Source organism: Bactrocera tryoni, chromosome 3 (assembly GCF_016617805.1).
Source record: "Bactrocera tryoni isolate S06 chromosome 3, CSIRO_BtryS06_freeze2, whole genome shotgun sequence".
NCBI lineage: Eukaryota > Metazoa > Arthropoda > Insecta > Diptera > Tephritidae > Bactrocera > Bactrocera tryoni.
In genome coordinates this window covers 13,432,422-13,452,026 of record NC_052501.1, presented here as the reverse complement: position 1 = coordinate 13,452,026, position 19,605 = coordinate 13,432,422, and the positions used below count along the sequence as shown (strand labels likewise).

General features: G+C 37.5%; 1 protein-coding gene across 1 annotated transcript in view; it reads left to right on the top strand.

Moving 5' to 3' along the window:
* Positions 1 to 19,605, top strand: part of LOC120773100 (protein sax-3) — a 111,224-nt gene that overhangs the window by 7,809 nt on the left and 83,810 nt on the right. Inside the window, exon 3 of the mRNA XM_040102071.1 lies at positions 1,224 to 1,404. Within this exon, the coding sequence (XP_039958005.1) occupies positions 1,224 to 1,404 (181 nt within the window). The remainder of the gene's footprint in view (positions 1 to 1,223; positions 1,405 to 19,605) is intronic.

The window sequence follows — 19,605 nt, the reverse complement described above, 5'->3', positions numbered from 1 at the left end:
TAGAGTACTAGTACTAGATTTCTTTAGAGCTGCATACTAGCACAAGTTTCTTAATCGTTTTTTATATGAAGTTTTTACATTTCTTGAGAGCTGGATACTAAGCTAAAAGCATTAAAATAATAAATTTTAATTTATAAAAATTAAATATTTTAAAACGTGGTCTACATTCAGGCATGATAATGAGATTTTAGCGAAAACACATACCTTTTAAAGCGATTAAAAAAAAGCTTTAGTGCTTTATGAGTCAGAACGATAGTCTACTAATTGTTGCTTTTAAAATTTTTTCTAAATTTTAGTTATTACTTAAATCTTTAATGAATTTTTTATTAAAGATATATTTAGTGAAATGAAAAAGATAAATACTTTTGAATTTTGTGCAATTCTATTTCAGCTCATTCCAGTGTATTCCATAGTATTCTCTTTTATTACTACTTAATTTCAACTCATTCCATCTAACTAATGTTTAATTTAAAATTTTATTTGCTCTTTCTTCCATAATATACGTCTTTATGTATCATAATATTTTGCTGAAATAAAAACATCAAAAATTTAAAATAATCTGAAAGGCATTTTTAAATTCGTTTTACAATTAAATGACTCATTTTACCTTACCTCACCACCGGCTTTCAATGCAATTACACTGCTCTCTTTTCTTGAAAAATTATACCAAACCACAAAAACAGAATAACAAAAACCTAAAGGTAACCGCATTTGTCGCAACAGCAGACAAAAGTGTTTGTAAGTCATGAAAACGAAAGTGGCATGCAACACATACGTAACACACTCTTCTAAGCCTGCCACCTACAGTGTAAATTTTAATTCAACTGCACCTGAGTTTCACTTTTGTCACCAGAAACACAGAAGCTGCGCAGTTAAACCGCAAAAGTTTGTAAAGTTTGGAAAAAAATTTGCGGTTTGTCTTTTGCAGCCTGATATCATCGGGTGACTTCATATCAAGTGGTGTGAATGTGCCTTTGTATATGTATAAGTAAGAATTCCAAAACCGCATTCATTGTATTTTGAACCCACCATCAAGAAGTGATTTTAGTTATACTAAAATACTAGCTTGATATCCTTAGTTTTCTGACTAGTTTGCAACCAGTTCAGTCTCATCCAAAAAAAGTTTGATTTTGATTTTTTCAAAGTTTAATTTTTTACAAAAATTCCACTTAAATATTTTCCTCAAATTAATTTATGATTTTTTGCTCTCTTTTCTCTTTTAGGATGGCGAGCCGGTCAACACAAATGAAAAGAAATCGCATCGCGTGCTCTTCAAGGATGGTGCGCTCTTCTTCTATCGCACGATGATGAGCAAAAAAGAACAAGACAGTGGCGTCTATTGGTGTGTGGCCAAGAATCATGTCGGCAAGGCGATTAGTCGGAAGGCCACGCTACAAATTGCCGGTAAGTGTAAGAAAAGTGCAAAAAACACAAAGAAAATAACAATTTTCTCTTATTTTAATTAATACACATAGCATTTACTCTTAAAAATACCAAGAAGGCAGTGTGAGCATGGTGCTCTGCGAAATTTAGTGCCATTCCTTTGTAGTTTGTCTTTTTCCTCTAAGTGCGAGAGCAATGTGTGAATTGCGTTTGGTATTTAACACGGCATTTGCAACTGGACTTTTAAGTACTAATTTGTGGCGTCTAAATTCGTTAGCAAGCTTGTTAGGTTAATTTTAATGAGTGGTTGGCTTTTTAAATTTCCCTTTCTTTTGCCCGCGAGTTTTTTAGTATTAAATCTTGTGTAAATTGTATGTATTGAAGTCAGATTTAAAGTTATGGAAATAGAGGGAGGATTCTCAATATTGCGTTAACCTCGATTCTATAATATTTAGTTCACAGGTCTTTCTCAAAGTCTTTAGATAAGCGATTGTGATAGGAATGAGCCTAAAAACAATTATCAGCATTAGTTCTTGGGTTTTGAGAGAGAAATTGTATGACAATGACATCCTTATCCAATCTTCATGAATCCGATTACTCTGACATAATATTAAAAATGAGAAACTGAATCTCTGACATAATATTAAAAATGAGAAACTGTTGAAATAGCAGAGTGTGGAGAGAAAAATGATATGAATGAGATAAATTTGTTCCCTTGAAGTCGTCAATCTTGCGGGTTCTTGCTTTTGAACAACCTTTTTTTGACCTTTCGTCTTTTTTTCTCTAGCTTCTTGTATAGGACTTCTTTCCTTGATCGATTCCAAGCTTTTTCTTTCACAATTCCGAGCATTTTGGACGGATGTTCTCAGGCAAATGCCTCAATTCGGCCAAATAGAGCTCCTTATTGACCGTCTGTCCTTTCGGAAAAAATTAATGATGAACCAAACAGCAAATATTGATTAAAAAATTAACATCACCTTGTTTGTTGCGCGGCTTTAGCAGTTAAAATGCTCTAGATGAATGTGGGATCAGTATTCGCACGATCAAACATGTCCAAAGAGACCTGTTCCTTATATAAGTATGCACTTAGCTCGCACAACTGTTATTCAGCCACAGAACTTTTTTTCAAGGGGAGAGTTGACCTATTTCCTCGATCTCAAAAAATACAATTTCATGTCATAATAATTGAATTCAAGTTAAAAGACCAAGATCAAAACAAAAATAAGATCTATAAGAAATATCACATCAAAGAGTGAGAAAATAGTTTTGTATACATTTAAACAGTTCTTATTGAATTTTATTCAGTTTCTGAAATCAATAGGCCCTCCGTCGTTTAGTATTAATTTTTAATAACCCTCTTCGGCATAAATAATCGCTTCTTCTTTTGTGTTTCTTGTGGTTATTTACCCATCGTCTCTTTCAAAGTTTCTTTGGAATAACTGAAACCATAATATATCTCATACGCTGTCTAATGGAACTTCATGAAATTTCAAATGAAACAGAAAACAAAACTTTAATTACACGGTTAAAAGTCTCTCCTCTATTGTTGCTGTGCAACGTAAAACATCAATCTCCCACCTAGCGGTTGTTGCAAGTTTACTCGTATAGTTGAATTTAATGTTGTTGTTGAGAGATGAAAGATGGAAGATGACTTTTGTGGTTGATATGATGAAAGTGAATTAAAGCGGAAAAATAGTAAAAATGACGAAATGAAAACAACAAAATGCGAGAAGAAATAACAAACTCCGCAACAACAAATAACAACAACTAAGTGCCAGCAAGTGCGTACAAACAAAGACAGGAGCAAGCGCAGCAAGGCAAACAAACAAAAAGCCACAAAAAACAACAACAATTACACAACAAAAACTCATCAAAATGCAGTGAAGCACACTTCGCTGCAAAGTGAGAAAAAAATTCCAAAAAAAAAGTTTTGAGAAAATAGGTAAAAATGAGTTTGTTTATTTTCAAAGGATTTGCCGAAGTTCAGCGTGTATTTTGACCGCAAGCAAAGTGTTAAAGCTTTGAAAGTTGCACAGCTGGCACGAGCAGCAACGCAATTTAATTGCGCCGCCATACACACGTCACTCAGTGATTGCTCGCAACAACGCAACTACTATGCTCAGGCCCGTGCGCACACACACAGCACGACAAGCAGTCCGGCAGCCAGTCAGTTAGTGAGTCAATCACTCACCTGACGTGGTAGTAATCGTAAAAGCGCCCGCTGCACCCATGGTGGCCCAAGCGCCAACTTGTCCGCCCGTAAGCCTATGCAATAGACACAATTTCACAACTTACCCCCAGCTACCTGGCTCCACTGCCTGCTCCACCACTCTCTGCTGCTGCGTGGCTGTGAATGACTGCGTTCTTTGGTGAATCAGCGATCAGTCAGCCGCTAGACAGATTGTTTGAATTTACTTTGCATTTTGATGAATTATTCTGCAAGGTGAATCGTAAATGTTTGCAACAACAATGGCAACAATTATAATTAAAAGCACTTCAGCACTTTGTGGCGCTTGTGGGTGTGTTTTTGTGTAGCAGATTTACTTTTTTTTGCGGTCAAGTGGTAACAATTTGCGCCTGAATGTGAGGTGATTCGTAGTGTGAGGAGATTATTGCGAGAAATTACTGTGTATTTGTTTTCATATTCGTTTTCTGATTTATTTCTTAATTATATTTTGAATATGGTATCCACGAAGTTTGCAATAACCAAGAGGAAATCTTGAAGACCCTATAAAATATATATAAATTATCAGCATGTGGAGCTGAGTCGTAATAGCCATGCCCGTTTGTCCCTCTGTCTTTATATACGCCAGCTAGCCACCAGATTTTGAGATATAGATCTCAAATTTGGCTCTAATAATTTTCTCTTCGGGTCCATTTGTCTGAATTGTTGATACCGAAACATTATAGCATACATATAGCTGCTATAAAAACTGTACGATCAAAATCATTTTTATATAAAAAACTGTTTTATTTGACGAGATATCCGCACGAAATTTGACCAGAATAATTTTTTAAGGCAACAGTAAGAAAACGTTGAGATCGAGCTACTATAGTATATAGTTGCCATAAAAATTTGCCGGGAAAAATTTAGTTTTTGTATGGAAAACTTCTTTAGTTGTAAAAATATCTTCACAAACTTGTTTAGGTCGAACTTCTTTAGCTTTTAAAAAATGATCCATTTCGAGGTTACCTATTTTTTTTAAATAAAAACTACAGAAAATTCAAATTTAATGGGAGAATGTTTATTATCATTCGAAAGAACATTCTTTGGGTTTTATTTTTTGAAGATTATCTTTTTCAAATCTTGGCCGCGGCTACATCTCATATAATCCATCCATTTCGTCCAATTCGATGACTCGTTCGAGCATTTCGACTGGTAACTAGCGAGTGATACGCATGATGTTTTGCTCCACAGCCTGAAAGACTTGACATATCTCTACAGGAAAAAGTCTAACGATGTGATATCACACGATCTTGGTGGCCAATTGACTGGCCCAAAACGTGATATTATCTGCTGACCGAAGTGTTCTCTCAATAAATCCATTGATTGATGCGATGATTGAAAAGTGGTGCCATCTTGTTGAAACAAAACGTTTCTGAAATCTCGAGCTTCAATTTCAGCCATGAAATAGTCGGTTATCATGGCGCGATAACTGTAGCCATTGACGGTTACCTTCTCACCAACATCATTTTTCAAATATTATGGGGATGGTTCCACTGACCCACAAGTCACATCATACCGTTATTTAACCGTTTTGGTGCGAAGCGCTATTGCTTGCGAAGGTCGAACGTCTTCAGTTCTGGACGTAAAATGCATCAGGATGTGCCATACGTAAGTCCGAGCTGCTGCGAATGGCGCTGAATGCGTGTACACTCTGAGCTACAGCAACTATGTTTTTGTATGCTGGAGGCGGTCTATTCGGTCGAATATTATCCAATAATGAATGCTAGGTCTCAGGATGGTTGATGGTGTTGTGAATAGTACATTCAGTAGGCCGATTATGTTGATCATAAGTTGAGCGAAGCTCACAAAACACATTCTTTACAAAATAAATGAATTCTCGTAATGAAGTTGAATGATTTGTGAACGTTGTTCAGGCGTAGGTCTTTTCACGATGAAATGTCAAACAATACAGGACAAAAATAACCTGACAGCGTGACACGACTCTTGCGTGATCTGTTAGAGGCTATTAAAAAAAGAACCTCTATTTGGATCACTCGTTATTAATACTCATGATCACACTTATACTCATACTCATATTAATACATTTCCTTTTGACTGTCAAAACTATACTTCGTACTCCCGTGATACATACTTACATACATATTCGCATCTTTCCACATACAAATGTATTTATGTAAATAATCCCCAACAGCTAAATTTAAAATATGAGCTCGCTAATTTCCTCCAATTGCAACTACTCAACGACAAAACATGTTGCCCCGCACACACCACCCGTGCCACATGAGAATCGTTGAAAACCACAGATTTTCTGTGACAAAAATACTTCAACAAGTCAACAACAAAAAGGAAGACGACGCCGCCGCTGAAACACAAGTGACACGACTGACAGGTTGCAAGGCAGCATAAAGCAGGCGACGCCGAGCTTATGTCAGCAACAGTCAGCAAAATATGGAAAATAAAAAGTCGGAAAAAATAAAGCATAAAATAAGGACTGAGCAAATGTGCGACAAATACTGACAAATATACTTGTGTGGCAAAAACAATAAAAAGCGAAAATTTTAATTTTACGCCGCATTAAAATTTGTCGCTAATGCCACATCACTTGCACAACGCGCGGTCTGCTTTTTGTACGCACACCACACTGCGCTGCTGCCTCCTCCTCACGCTGTGGACGCAAAAAGTATTTCTCAGCGCATTAAAAATATACAGTTATTTTTGTTGTTGTGCTAGTGCTTGAGTTGTTGTGTCGTTAGTACATGCGACAATTGATGTTTCCTAAGTGTTGCCATGATAGATTTATGGCGCATAAATGACCCCGCAATACCTCCCCTTGCAAATGTATAGAATATGGACGCTTCAGTGTGGCATAAACACATATACTTACATACATTTGTATCATATTTATGTTTATAAATACTTGAGTATGAGCGCCATGTGCGTCGCTTGGCGCTTCCTCCATCTTTCTCCTTGTATTTGTACAATATTTTGCGCTAACTCCACGCTCTGTCTGTCTGTCTGTCCGTTTGCTTATTTGTCGTGCTGGCAAAAGTGTCAACAAATGTTTGATTTTATATTCTTGTCGGCTCATAAGTGCTTTTGAGTAAATAAATTTGATTTTTTCCACAATGCAATAAAAAATAAAAAATAAAAGAAAATGTGTTTTCCTCAATAGTCAAGCGTGCGCCTGGTGTCTGAAGAATGAAACGAAATAATTCTGCATTAAATTGGCATGAGAAACTCGCATAAGTGTGCCTGTGTGTGCGTGTCTGCTTGTGAAGTGTTGTTGCGGCAGCGAATGTGTGTCAATAAGTTGAAGTGTTGAGCAAATGAGTTAAGTACTTATGTGGACTATTTACTGCTATGCGTTATGAATATGAGTCAATACATGTGTAAACACACACACGAACATGTAATTGTATATGTGTATGTGCGTGCACTTATTTAAAAGCAAAATCATATTTACACTCGTACTTTTATTGACTGAAATGAGAATTATGTCAATATGTTCATGTGTACTTCATGCTCGATTGCTTCATTTACATATCTATCGTTGTATGTACAAATATGTAATATTGTATGTATGTGTATATATGTATTTGTTGTGAGAAAAGTTTCTAGGCATACAAAAGACTTGAAGGGAAATTCTTGTATGAGACATGCAAGACTACTTATGACTATATAAATATGCACGTATACAAATACATACATATGTATGTATATAAATTATCAAAACTTCAAATATTTTACAATAAATTAGTCAACTTAAGGATTTTTAAAGTAATTTAATTTCAAATGATAATGTTATTGTAGAATTGTGTATACACCCTGTGAAGAAAGTATCGGAAAATTTTTACATTACATAATTTACATTAAACGCTTATTGAATATAGCCTTTGTTTTTTTATGGTTTTTTCTAAATTTTTATTGATATTAAATTCATATACATATGTACATATATGGTGTGTTTACTTGCTTCTGGACGTTATTTGAAAGAGAGGCAATACCTATGTATACCGCTGTTGTTTCCTTTTCATTTGAGGCGTTTTTTTTGTTTTTAAGTGGCGGGTTCCAAACACACATCTATAGTCTATACATGGCTCCATCCTCCAACCCACCTGACTGTACCTATACATATGTCTCTTATGTCTATTGTTATTTTGTCTTAATACCGTTCCAACTCATCCTCCAACTCATACCTCAATCAATTATGCCTTTGCTAATCACTTCCATATACTTACATACTTACATATGTATATTTTTTAACTACTAAGTTTTCATTGCAAAACAATGCTCACGCTTTGTAGATCTTTTAACAGTCCCCTAGAGCGCAATAATATTTGACACTTTTGAATATTAATAATACATAAATTCAGCGAATGTTTTGTTGTCACACCATGATCAAAAGTATAGAAGTATGTCACACTGTATGGTAAGCTCATATGATATACATACATATAGTCAGACAATGATAGGGTAGCACCGGTGCTGCTTAAAAATTTTGTTGTTAAAGCGATCTGTGATAATTAGACAAATTCTGTAATAGTAGTATTATTTTCAAATAAAGATATAAGATATTTAGTTATAGGATTGGAATTTTCATCGACGGCGACTCGCGGCAGATTGGGAAATTATTATGGATCCATATTATAGTCTGTACTAGGCACCAATTGATTACTACCTGTTCCTGCCTATGACGAATGATTTCTCAAAAATTACACTCAATAGTAGCTTCTGAAAATAGACTGTACCAGTTTTGTTCCAATAAGGACGAGGGTTTCTATGAAAATAGTATTTTGACTTTACCTTTAAAAATTAAATAAGTTTTCAAGAAATGGTGCATATTTAATCTAAATTGAATTATTCTACCTATGTTAAATGAAACTTTCTAGTTAAAACTAAACTCGACCGTATAATATCTATGAAATGTACATTGTTTGTTCAAACAGGTGTCTCATAGAAATATATTAGTCAACATGTAATATAATCGTATGTATGTAATTGGATACACATTTGTAACAAGTAAACCAAAAATACGTGCAGCTAATTATCTGTGGTTGTCGAAGAAGTATTTAAGCTACCTTTTCGAGAAAACATGAGCACAGATCTTTTGATATGATCTTGTCTAGTCTGACCTTTGTTTCCAACAAAACGACCAATCCAGTGTTTCCAAAACCAACTAAGTATTCCATGAACTATACGCATTCGTTGAGGTCGCAAGATGCGAAAAAAGTCAACAGCTTTGCAGCGTGAGAAAAAGTTCAGAAAGAAAATCAAATCGAGGAAACCATAAATTAAGTTAAGTTGTTTCTTTTTTTATTCCTTGAAGTGCAGTTGATAAGTGTGTGCAATAAATTCAGCCGACATTTTATAAACAGTTTTTGATGTGTTTTTGGTTTTGTGCGTGTTAATATATATGTATGTGATATGGGCACAACAACTTAAAGAAAGCCAACACAGCGGGTTGCAATGAGGCTGCGATCGAGCGTGAAAGAATTGGCGTAAAAAGCGACCGCCCGTGGTGTTATCAATCAACACCAATTCAATGCAACATTTTGAGGCAACAATAAGAAGTACGTGAACCAGAGCAACGACGAAGAGCATAACAAAAGCAGCATATATAAAAGCGATGAAGAGCAAAACCCAAGGCAACTTACTTATCGTGCGCTACACTCAGAGCACCGTTACGCCCGCTTGCAACACGAGCGCCGCGTATCAAGCATAAGCTCCAATTTGCGGATGAAAATAAAAAATGACAAGAAATACAAGTAATGTTGCAAGTGAAACGCGAATGCGCTTTATACGCAATTTTGCAGCATGTGGCATGTAGCGCAAGTTTGTCAAACAGCGAGTAAATTAAAAAACGCGAAGTACTCGCGTAAAAAACAGTACCGGTTATGTACAACGAAAAGGGTTCATCCTCGAGGTGGAACAAACTGTGGCAGCTTGTAGCTAAAAAGCTTCAACGAAAGTGTGCATATTGCAACAAATCACTGTTGTAGCAGCTAATATGCCAAGCCACATATGCAAGTCATTTGTTCCGGCTACTTGTAACAAAAGCGTTTGCTGTTGACAGCGCCAATACTATGCCACTTGCTGCAGTGATGAATAACGCTGTTGCAAGTGGTGCAATTTGCAACACGAGTGCACACAAGCTGATGAATTGTTTACAATTCGTCTGCGCGGTAAAGTGCTGACTAGTTGATGGACGTACCACAAGCGATTGCTACAAAGCCAATGGCGTATGCGCCACAACACAGCAATGCACTCACAGTGTGTTATACTGCAGATGTGGCAACGCCACTGAAGTGAAGAAAATCATGGTAAAACGCTGATTGACAAATGTGCAACGAAAGCCATAGATTTATATGTGGCAAGTTGCTGATAGCGCAGATTTTTGTTGAAAAGTTGCCACACGCGTTGGCTGCAACATGGAGTGTGCTGCAAGTTACTTGCAACAAAAACTGTCACTCTGCCACAAGAGTCAAAGTTGGGAGGCGCATAAAAAACGTAGAAAAATTGCATGTAGATTAGATAAGACTGCAACATTTAAGGCAGGTTGTAAGTTTGTAGGCGTATGTATATGCAACAGTGCCTAAAAGCAAATTTATTTCTGCTTCATTGCAAGTCAACACATTTGTGCTCGTGACTTTTGGCCTTGGCCACGAAACGCATGTACATCATACTCTCAGTTAGACATACATGCAACATTAATAAAGATTTGCCGGTAGCGATGGGCGGTGCAACCTTCGCTTGCTGTTGCATGCATTTCATTGATGCAATCATTTGCAGCGTTGCAAGATCAGCCATAAGCAATGGTAGATACAATTTAGTGTAGATGTGTAATGCAGTGCAGTTATGACAGCGTTCGTGGCATTCACCATGAAATCTGTGGCACACACAATGCAGGTCATTCCATTCGAAAAATGCGGAAGAACTGTGTGGCACGAATTGGTATTATATATGAACTGATACACGTATGCGCTTATTTCATTTGCTGCATAAACAATTGCTGCTACGTGCATGTGGCATGTCCGAATCTGGGTTGAAATGATTTACCTGCCCAATCGTTTGCGCGAATCCTCCTCTCAACACATTATTTAGCGATTAACCCTAAAGTGTTTCGGTGCCCTCATGTCGTGCGCGAGCGTGTGTGTATGTGTGGAAATTGTCGCTTCCAGCGCCACATATCTGTTGCAGCATAATAGTTACTCCTGACTGCCACATTTCACTACCACAATAATTTGTTATTAACTATCAAGAAATACTATGGGTGAGGTGTGAGTGTTGGGACTCATATTTTATAGTAACACAGGCTAAGGCACTTAATCATAACTTCGTGATCTTTTTTGAAGTTAACCTTAAATTTAACTTAACATCAAGCACAACCTCAATCTTTATTTTAATTTTAATCTCAAGCTCAATCACAATCTCAACTTCGATATCAAAATCAACATCAATATCAATGTCAACATCAATATCAATATCAATATCAATATCAATATCAATATCAATATCAATATCAATATCAATATCAATATCAATATCAATATCAATATCAATATCAATATCAATACCAATACCAATATCAATACCAATATCAATATCAATATAAATGTCAATATCAATATCAATATCAATCTTCATTTCGATCTCAATCTTGAAAATCAACCTCAATATCAACCTCAACCTTAACCTCAACCTCAATCTCAACCTCAACCCGAACCTCAACCTCAACCTCAACCTCAACCTCAACCTCAACCTCAACCTCAACCTCAACCTCAACCTCAACCTCAACCTCAACCTCAACCTCAACCTCAACCTCAACCTCAACCTCAACCTCAACCTCAACCTCAACCTCAACCTCAACCTCAACCTCAACCTCAACCTCAACCTCAACCTCAACCTCAACCTCAACCTCAACCTCAACCTCAACCTCAACCTCAACCTCAACTTCAACCTAAATTTCAATCTCAACTTCAACCTAAATTTCAACCTCAACTTCAACCTCAATCTCAACCTCATCTTCAATCTGAATCTCGATATCATTCTCAATCTTAATATCAATCTTAAACTTAGTCTTAAACACAACCTCAACCTCAAATAGCCTCTCTTGTCCCATTGTACCTTTCAGCCGAAGGCCATCGGTGCTTCAAAAGCAGCAGATATTATTCTACTGATTTTTCAAGTTCCAATGCAATTTGCTCTTATATTTTTGGCATGATGCTCGCAAACACACACATTCTCAAGTAAATATGTGCGTCCATATACCATATGTCATTATTTGTATATATATTATCCGTAACTGCGAGCTAACTTTTTCAGCTGACAGTCCGCAACCGAAACCGTGGCAACTGATGCAGATGTTAAAGATTTGCTGCAACCGATAACTCGATATGCTCATGCACAACAACAAAAGACATAACAATGCCGCAGCGCAGTTCAAACCACCATGCCACATCAGCGCAGCGCTACAGCTATAGCAACAGCCGCAAGCTACCGCAAAACAACGCGTGCCGCAATCGCACATTACGTTGCAAGGCTCCGCAATCTGCCACACACACACACACCGACTTGCAACACATCCGCGTGTAGCTGCACCGCAGTTGGCAACACACGCGCGTTGTTGTTGCATTTTTATTTTCTATCATCATCAGCACTTTGCGGCTACAACTTTGTCGTGCCTTGCCCCACCCCAGTAGGTACGAGCAGCGTGCAATTTGTGGCGCTGCAAGTGAGTGTTGCCCTGCCACCGCCTCAGAGGTTAAAGTGTACGCTCACAAACTTCTACTTCGTTGTCTTTCTCCAAGTTGCCGGTGCCTGGTCGCAACCTCAGGTGATACTCACTCGCGTACGAAACGAAACGTTGTTCGCCAAGTGGGTGTTTACGCGCGCCCAACAAAAACAAAAACTCATCAACGCTGCATCTCTATTGTGTGTCATGTGTTTATGGGTTATGACGTGGCGCTGCTGCAACATGCCACAGTTTGTGCTGCTGCGGCATTCATGCGCCGAGTGAGTGCACCTTTGCGGCGCGTTTGGTGGGTGGAGGAAAGCTTTGTTGCCTGCAGTAGCGTGTAAATTGCTGGAAATTTGCAATTTCACAGCAGATTTCCATGCGCTTGCAATAATAGTTTTCCATTGCTTGCGTCTTTTATTTGATTTTTATTGAATTTTAGGTAGGTCGGTGCTATTTGTTGGTTGTTGGCATCTGACGATTGGCATATGCAATGCGTTGTTTCTACTTTTTTCCTTTTGGTTAATGTTGGTTTTGGTGCTTTCAGTTTTAATAATTTGAACCCCTGAATGGAATAGATTAAGTTTGCTACGAAGCTGGTAACACACAAAGTCGGAGACTCAATAATATTATATACAAGTATATTTAGGGAAAGACGAACATGGCTAAAGTGACTCGACAACAGCGCGCCAGTCGTTCTTCCTTTTCGCTGTTTAGCGCCAATTGGAGATTACAAGTGTGACCAGGCACTTCTCCATTTTGCCATTCTAACGAAGCAGATTTCTTTCTCTTCCTTTGCTTCCCCAGGCAGGTACCGCGTCGAATACTCTCAGATCTGGAGTGCTTTCATCCATCATCATCATCCGACATGACCTAGCCTGCGTAGTCGCTGTTTTTTAATTCGCTAAACTACGTCAATTTCGTCGTATAACTTGTACAGCTCATGGTTCTATTGAATCTGATATTCATTGTTGCCAATGAGCGAAGAACCATAAATCTTCCGCAGAACTTTTCTCTCGAAAACTTGTAACATGCCTCTGCACCATATAGAAGGACGGTGATGATGAGGGGCTTGTAGAGTTTGGTTTTTGTCCGTCGAGAGAGAACTTTACTTCTCAATTGCCTACTTAGTCCCAGGTAGCACCTGACGGGAAGAGTTATTCTACGTTGGATTTCAAGGACGACGTTGTTGTTGGTGTTAATGCTAGTTTCAAGATAGACGAAACTATGTACGACTTTGAAGTTATGATTTTCAATAGTGGGAGCCAAGTCACGAGTGCGACAACTGTTTGTTTGATGACAGGAAATATTTCGTCTTGCTCTCGTTCATTACCAGATCCATTTGCTTCGCTTATCTGTCAAACGTGGAGAAAGCAGAACTAACGGTGCGGTTGTTAAGGCTAGTGATGTCAACATCATCAGCATACGCCAGCAGCTGTGCACTTTCATATAAGATTATACCTGCTTGATTAAGCTCTGAGGTTTGAACAATTTTCTCCGGCAATAGATTCATGAAGTCGCACGATAAGAACTCGCCTTGTCTAAAACCTCGTTTGGTATCGAACGGCTGGGAGAGGTCCTTCCTATTCCTGTCAAAGCTTTTAGTACTGCATAACGTCAGTCTACATAGGTGTATTAGTTTTGTAGGGATACCAAATTCAGTCACAGCGGTATAGAAACAGCTCCTTTTCGTGCTGTCAAAAGCAGATTTGATATCGACGAAGCGGAAGTGTATGCCGATCCTCTTTTTCCAGGGTCTTTTCCAAGATTTGGCACATGGTGAATATCTGGCCAGCTGTTGATTTTCCTAACCTAAAGCCACGCTGATTGGATGAAGCACAGCATACTTAAGTTTCAATCGTCAGGCTTGCTTTCGCCCGACCATATTCTACAAAGAAGCTGAAGAATGCTCTTGACTAGCTCGGCCAGCAATCCATCGGCCCCGCCGCTTTGTTGTTCTTCAGACGGGTAATTGCTATTCGAACTTCTTCATGGCTGGGCAATGGCTCACCATCTCCTGGTGTTAGGATTTCACTGCCATTCAATAAGTTGGAGAAGTGTTCATTCCAACTTAAGCTCAATTTCAAAAATATCAAATTCAACTCATTCAGAAATCTTCACCTCATTTACCTCACCTCAAACTGTAATATTAACTCAAACCAATGCAATGCAAATTCAATTAGAGGTACATACATACATATGTATGTGCAGCCACTCACGTTAAACTCGCGTTTAATAAATTTTGATTAGTGGCTGTAAGTTATCAGTTTGTGAGGTTTAGCGTATCAGTTTCCATACGCTTCCCACAAGGAATATTTTCTGCTCGAACTTCCTTTAACAGTTAACCCAGAAATATAGTTCTTCCCCAACTTTTGCTTCAAACGTTAGTTTATTTCACTATTGCTTTTCATTATTTTTATATCCGTTTCCCGTTGCTTAACGGCATTTCACTTTTCGAAACTTTCGTTTAACATATTTTATGGCTTAACTTCCAGCATCCGCACCATAATTGCGATAACTTAACCTCACATTACACGCGCACATACAAACACACTTATAGTTTCCAATGGACAAACACACGCACCCGCGCACGACTCCGTTTGACTCATAAAACTTCATTTAATTTAACAAAATGGCTGCACTGCTCATTCGCCAATAATTACTTTGCCAATTACAGCTGCGAAAAGTTTTTACTCAATCAATTTTCATTCAAAATAACAGATCAATAACTTTTCCAATCAACCCAATTTGTATAAATCCCTCAATTGCATTGCAGCTTTACGAAAACAGCAAGACCAACAACAATGACAATAAGGTTGGGGGAAAGAAATATCGACAGAAACCCGAAGCTAATCGACATTTGTTTTCATAAGTGCTGAGCGCATAAACCACGCTACGCTTAAGACTCTAGCAAGCAACAACAAAAACAAGCATTTCTATTAAGCTAAGAAATGCAGGAGGGTTGCACACACACACATACATATATACGCGCCTATATATGTATGTAGTATATTAGCACTCCCGGCTCGCGCCTTTGGTTTATTGCTTTAGTTTAGTCTAAAACAAATAAATCGAGTTGTAAATTACAGCTTAACACTTTTCAACCCCGTTAAATGGCCGTGCACCTATACATAAATAACTATATATAAATTGTATGTAAGAAAGTGCAAGTATATGGTGTGTGTGGCTGTTTGGCGCTGTAAACCTATTCAACTGCAATTTAAGCCACTTTTCCTGCGGGTGGTTCTTTGGATTCAGGAGTTAGTTGAGCTACTTTGCTTTTATTGCAAATCGTTTACCCTAATCCTTGCGTGGAGAGTTGCATACACGTAACTGTACGAATTGTTTACCTAGCGTGGTAAATGAGGTTGCCAGATGTATGAATTTTTTGTTGGGTTTTTAAAATTCATCATAATATTTTCTGAACACCAGAAAGCAAATTTTACGTTTGAAGTACCGAAATTTATTTATCGGGATCCCGAAATTTCGGGATTAAGGTTAAGGTATTTTGTATTTTTTTGTAAAATGATTGAATAAAACATTAGGAAAAAGAATTGGTCACAAAATAAATCAAAAAGTTTCGGGATCCCGAAATTAAAATCTTCAATCGAGAAATATACATACATACATATATGTATGTATATTGACCGAAAAGCGATTCCGAAATTTCGGGATTGAGGTTACTGCAGCTTGTATTTTTTTTTTTTCAACGGTAACATAAAACATTAGGAAAAATTGTTGGCATAATAAACAAAAATTTCCGGGATCTCGAAATTGTAATTTTCAATCACGAATTTATTTTTCGGGATACCGAAATTTCGGGATTGTGGTTAACGTATTTAAAATTTTTTTTTAATTTTTTTTTTTTTTTGCATAATAGTGAATTAAATATTAGGAAAAAATTGTTCACAAATTTTGTTCCCTAAATTTTTATTCGGGTTTAAAACGCTAACAATTTTATTAGCCAAAATATTTTCAATTTCAATTTTTAACGCCTGAAGTCAATCTGGCAACTCTTCACAACCGCATTCAGCACTTTAAACTCCTTTGCCTGCTGACTCATGCACCAATCAAGAACAGCCAAAGCGACGATGGGCGAACGATGAACTGCCAAGCTGACGAACCCCAACATGCATTTATTGCAAAACTTTTCCAATTATTTTCCCAATTTCCACATTTAGCCTGAAAAACTTGCTGGGCAAAATTGAGCGATATACGTCAATGCAATGTGCTGTAGACAGCCCACAGCCCACCACTCTGCACCGAGTTTCGCATCCAGTGAAGCGCTGCTTTCTTGCAGCGAAGACTCTACACGCTTTTGTTTTCGAGAGTGTGGCATGTATGTATATGTAACTCATAAGTATGTATGTTGCTATGTACATACTTATGTTTGTCTGAATATGCCTTGAAAAAGTGCTTCAGTCTTACACAACTCCTTTGCCGCACATTCACTTACTCACTCCTTCAGCTCCGCTGGTTTTGTTTCATTTCCGCCTTTGACGCCGTCTCACCTCTGCTGCACACATACCCACACACTCACACGCGTCGGCAAACAAACTTCAATTAGTGCAAACAACACCGCAGCCGCATCAATCAAGCGGAAATAAACAACGGTGTGCATGCTGCCTGGCTGGCTGGCACTGGGCGGGCGGAAAGTTCGGTTATTTGCCCAGCGAACTTGAGCCAATTGCTGCAAGCACACACTCGCTGACACACGTGAACATGTGTGCTTAAGGAGGAATGAAAACTGCAGTGTGCAAAACAAAAATAAATAAATAAGAAAATGCAGAAGAGAAGCTTGGCTTAACAAGCTCACGAAGACTGAAACACACATGCGACACACACAAATTTCAGTACTAGCTTGCTTGCACCCTGTGTGCAACATGCCTGACGACGCACATAATCCTGCGGCTAAGAACTAATAAGTCAATCAAATTGGCTTGAGTTTCAGTGTTGATTGCTGGCAAACAACAGCTATAACAATACAATAACAATAACAACAGCAATAACATAAAAGTCTATGAGTAATAAGGCGAAGAGTCACGAATTCAGTTTTAAATGGCTGCAACTCCGAAATATAATACTTCAGCACACATAGCGCGTATGTGTCAATGTATATGTGAGTGTGTATGTGCGTTGTTAAAAAATATACATAAAATCATTTGATTTACACCCCATTTTTCGCGCATTGTTTACGCTCACTGCCAACTCCTCGTCACTTGGTGAACTGTATCTCTTTCTTTATTTGCTCATCTGGTTCACGCAGTTTTATTGCTTTGCTGCACGACTGCCTAAGGCTCTAGAAATAAAATTAACAAAAACAGCAACACATGGCGCTTAAACGTGAAAATAAACACGTCTGCTTTGGGCACTCGCAGGCTGTTACAATTTTTGACATCTTGCTTATTAAATGAAGAGAGAAGAGAAGGGATCATTCAGAGCACTTTAAAGTATATCTAGTAACTGGTTTAATTTTCAATTAAATGTCTTCTCATTTAGTGTTAGTATGTGAGCCTTGGATAATATAAAATAAACTATGACAATATTTGAGGCAATTACTTCCACCAAAAATCGTTTTCCTTTCTCGGTATTAACTTTTCGAGTTTTCCTCTCATAATAACAGCACTACCAATAGTTACGATCTCTAAATCTAAATTCAAAAGTCGCACTATAGGCCAGCAAGTTTTAGAAATTTAGCAAATTGGTTTCTAACCAACGGGATTTAAATTATAAACTCTTCAGTCCCGAAATATATGTAGGTTTCGGGATCCCGAAATTTCGGGATTGGGTGTAACAGCTTTTAATTTTTCTGAGAATAATAACTGAGAATAAACACATAGGGTGGTATTTTGGAATTTAAATATTTTTCGGGATCCCGAAAATTCGGGATTGGGTTTCACATTTTTTAATTATTCTGACGAATAATGTTCTAACACTCATTTGGTAGGAACAATATTACAGTTATTCTTTATTTTCTTATTCACAGAGAATCAATCAATTCTTTCACTTACTTACCTTCTAGGAATTTCGAAGGCTTTCCATTTTTCTCACAAATGCAACAGGACGCATTAGACATTAATCCTTAACTTTGCAACGAAACCTCACAACCAAGTGGCCCCTTCATTGCTTACTCCTTCGCTTTTTACCGTTTAATCTACGGAACTTCGTCGTCTGGACCTGTCTTTATAGTAAAACAATTACAACGTTCAAAATTTACCCTGAAACGTTAATAAAATCGGACCAAAAAATAATCGAAATAGTGTTTAAAACAAGAAAAAACGTAAATTTTGGCTGAGTCAAAGCTATAATACCCTTCACAGGAAGATTTTTTACAACAAAAAGGGATATAAAAAGATATTTGACTTGGTTTTGGTTTGCTAGCTTGTATGGCTGCTATTTGCTATAGTGATTCGATCTAAATAGTATTTTCGAATATTATTGCGCTGCTTTGGACAATAATCCTTTTGAGATTTCGTGTATATAGCTTGTCTAATAAATTTGTTTGTATGGCAGCCATAACCCATATTAGTCCGCTATCTGCACCTCTGAACAAAAGAAGAGGAGCTTCTAAGGAAGAAAAAGAGATGTTCAAACCTTTAGACCGTTATCATGAAAGCTTGGCTTAATAAGCTTATCTCGTCATGCTCATCGTTCAGATATATATATTACAGGGTCTCCGACTTTACCTTCTAGGCCTTACCAACTTCGTGGTCAACTTAATATGCTCTGTTCACGATATAATTACTACTTTAACACGCTAATATAACGTTATGGGAGCAAGCGCGGCCTCTCAAGTACGAGTAAATTTTTGCTGACTATTTGTATGCTCGCAAGTTCGTTTACTCGTAGAACATGAAAGAATTGGCTGTTTCTTTGTTTTAGTTATATAGGGCTTCAAATCTAAGAAAAAACATCTAAAAGCATAAAATTGACATCTGATATTTTTAACGATTTTTTTTATTATCATAAAGCGTTGTCAGGCATTTATTGCTTCGAATTGCCTACGAACTCCCACTCTTTCACAATTCGGCACCTTTTCATACAATTTTCTTTTGCATAAACTAGAAAACCTTGAATATTTCCGTGTGCCTTTGAGAAAATTAAACTTTATCACAGACAAAGGCGAACACCACTTAGAAGGCTGCCAGAAGCTATACAATACTGACAGACCATTGTCCTTTATTATTACAGAATGCTTGCCGAGGCTAACAAAATATTTGCAGCATCAAATTAGCCATTGTAAAATAATTAGACACGCTGTGATCGCCATTGCCATGGAAGCCTCTAATCAGCTTTATAA